Here is a 2,793-nt window from a genome sequence, read left to right on the forward strand (position 1 = left end):
TATATGAATTGGATTGAATTTTTCATAGCAATAATCTTATATGAATTTGATTGAATTTTTTCGATTTATGTAAGCTATATTTTGAATGACTCAAAAGTTTGAAAAGTGTTCTAAGCTAGTTGTCCGACTTGCTAGTCTTTGTTGTTTAGAAATTCTGTTGAGTGGTTAGTATCATGAGTAAGCTAGAAAATATCCTAGTGCTAAGAGAAAAAAGAAGCAAAAACAAGAACTCGCTCAATCTCAGGTGGGAAGTATTCTTAAATTTCTTTCGACTAGTGGACAAACAGAGACTTCTAATGAAGATGTTACGCATGAGGAGCTTGAAAATATAGTGAATATGGAACATGACGAGAGGGGAATGATGAATTTGAAGAGAGATCAAATGTTGAAGTTGAAGAGGAGATGAATAATGTTGAATTAGAAGAGAGAGTAAATCTTTGAAAGATGAAGAGACAATGAATATTGAAAGTCAAGAAAGAACTTAATGAAGCTATGAATGAGAATAGAGAATATGGACCGACAAACTATTTTGATCCAACAAATTGGGATAAGATTGATCAGAAATATAGGGGATTTATTGGTCGAAAAAGGTCCAATAAGAGACAATGTTACTGATTTTCCTAGAGATTCCACTATGTGCGACGTATGGATAATGGTTTAAAAGCGGGGATCGAAAGTGGCTTGTTTATTCTCATTAGGTGGACCGGGGGTATTTTGTTTTTGTTGTAAGTTGTTCAAGCAACGAGGAAAGCTTTCTCAATTGGATAGTGAAGGATGTTTAAATTGGAAAAATATTGGTGAAAAGCTCCAAAAACATGAACAAAGTACTAAGCATAAAAGACACTTGAATAGTTAGTGTGAGTTAGAAAATAGGTTAGGAAAGAATGAAACAATCGATATGAGTGTGTAGCAACAAATCAATTGAGAAAAAGAACATTGGAGACAACTATTATTGAAGATACTTGCTCTTGTGAAAACTCTTGCTAAAAATACTTTGGCATTTTGCGGGGACAATGAGAAGATTAAGGAAGAAAACAACGGTATTTTTTTGAGCATGATTGAAATGATTGCAGAATTTGATCCAATATTGCAAGACCACATCCAACGTATTGAAAGTCATGAAATTCACTATTATTATCTTGGCCACAACATTCAGAATGAACTAATTCAGATGTTAGCAGGTGACGTTATTAATGCATTTTCTTTTGGGTAGATAATCCGTGACATTCTATTACTATAAGAGTTATCATAATTTTTTTTGCAGATGAGGTGAAAAATGCAATTCTTAAGAAAATTCAAGCGGCTAAGTACTTTTCAGTTATTCTTGATTGCACTCAAGATGTAAGTCATGAAGAACAAATGTCGCTGGTGATACGATGTGTGGATGTCTCAACAAATCCAGTTAAGATTGAAGAGTTTTTTTAGAATTTATGAAGGTGGGCAATACATTGGGTTTGGGACTCTTTAATGAGCTGAAAGCTGTACTGAGCACTCTTCAACTTGATATTAATGATGTAAGGGGACAAAGCTATAATAATGGATCTAATATGAAAGGCAAACACAAAGGCGTACAAAAAAGATTGCTCGAAATTAATCCTAGAGCTTTTTATACGCCATGTGGTTGCCATAGTCTAAATCTTGCATTGTGTGATACGGCTAACTCTTGCTCTAAAACTGTGTCCTTTTTCGGAGTGATGCAACGTGTATATACATTGTTTTCTTTTTCTACAAAACGGTGAGAAGTTTTCAAAGAACATGTGAAAAGAGGTCCCAATCTTACTTTGAAGACATTGTCACAAATACGTTGGGAAAGTCGTGTGGAAAGTGTTAAAGCGATTAGAAGTCAAGCTCCACAGATAAGAGATGCTTTAGTTGAATTAATGGATACTAGTGATGATCCGAAGACTAAGAGTGAAGCTGAGTCCCTAGCCACACATGATATTGAGAATTTTGAGTTCTTCATTGGTATGATTGTTTGGCACACGATATTGAATGGTGTTAATGTTGTTAGCAAACTCTTACAAACTGAAGATATGTAGATTGATGTCGCTAATAGGGAACTGCAAATGTTGATTTCCTTTTTCGAAAAGTATAGAGAAACCGGATTTGAAGAAGCAATGATAGAAGCTAAAGAAGTTGCAAGTGCTATGCAAATTGAGCCTATTTTTCATGAAAAAACGTATCATTCGTAGACAGAGACAATTTGATGAAAATGTGGATAAAGAGGTGCCACAGTCAGCTGAAGAATAATTTAGAGTCAACTACTTCATTTTTATTGTTGATCAAGCTCTTTCTTCTCTTAAGAGTAGGTTTGAATAGTTTCAAGTATATGAGAAACATTTTGGGTTCTTATTTAATTTGGAGAAGTTGAAGTCTATAGACAGAGATAGTTTAAAGGCTTCTTGTGGCAACTTTGAGTTTCTGAAACATGACAACATTTCTGATATTGACGAGACAGAGTTATTTTTGAAATTGCAACTCTTGAAAGAAGTTTTATCAAATGACGCAAAGAAGGCAATTGAAGTGCTAAACCATTTGAACTTAAGGGCTAGTTGCTTTCCAAATGCGTGGATTGCTTACATAATATTATTAACTATACTCGTTACAGTTGCTTCTGTGGAGAGGAGCTTTTCAAAGTTGAAGATGATTAAGTCTTATCTTCAATCGACCATGTCGCAAGATAGATTAAATGGATTAGCTATGCTATCTATTGAAAAAGCTTTGGCAGAAGAGCTTGACTATGCAAATGTATTGACTGATTTTGCAGCTGTGAGACGGGGAAATTTTCGATGA

At 34.4% G+C, this 2,793-nt stretch overlaps 1 protein-coding gene across 1 annotated transcript; it reads left to right on the forward strand.

Annotated features, from left to right (window-relative positions):
• The first annotated feature begins 1,063 nt into the window (after nucleotides 1–1,063).
• Nucleotides 1,064–2,793, forward strand: LOC147480754 (uncharacterized). The gene is made up of 5 exons (XM_086578740.1): nucleotides 1,064–1,181; nucleotides 1,265–1,341; nucleotides 1,437–1,514; nucleotides 1,788–2,006; nucleotides 2,368–2,793. Exons 1-5 carry the CDS (start codon nucleotides 1,064–1,066, stop codon nucleotides 2,791–2,793), a joined length of 918 nt encoding a protein of 305 aa, XP_086434866.1.

This window comes from Coptis chinensis, chromosome 8 (genome assembly GCF_015680905.1).
Source record: "Coptis chinensis isolate HL-2020 chromosome 8, ASM1568090v1, whole genome shotgun sequence".
Lineage (NCBI taxonomy): Eukaryota > Viridiplantae > Streptophyta > Magnoliopsida > Ranunculales > Ranunculaceae > Coptis > Coptis chinensis.

Excerpts from the sequence above, each read along its gene's own strand:
- LOC147480754 (XM_086578740.1), top strand. The coding sequence starts at position 1,064 with ATGATTGCAGAATTTGATCCAATATTGCAAGACCACATCCAACGTATT. Across the intron at positions 1,342-1,436 it reads TTCTTGATTGCACTCAAGAT|GTGGGCAATACATTGGGTTT; the intron begins GTAAGTCATGAA and ends GAATTTATGAAG. Across the intron at positions 2,007-2,367 it reads TATTGAATGGTGTTAATGTT|TTGAAGTCTATAGACAGAGA; the intron begins GTTAGCAAACTC and ends AATTTGGAGAAG.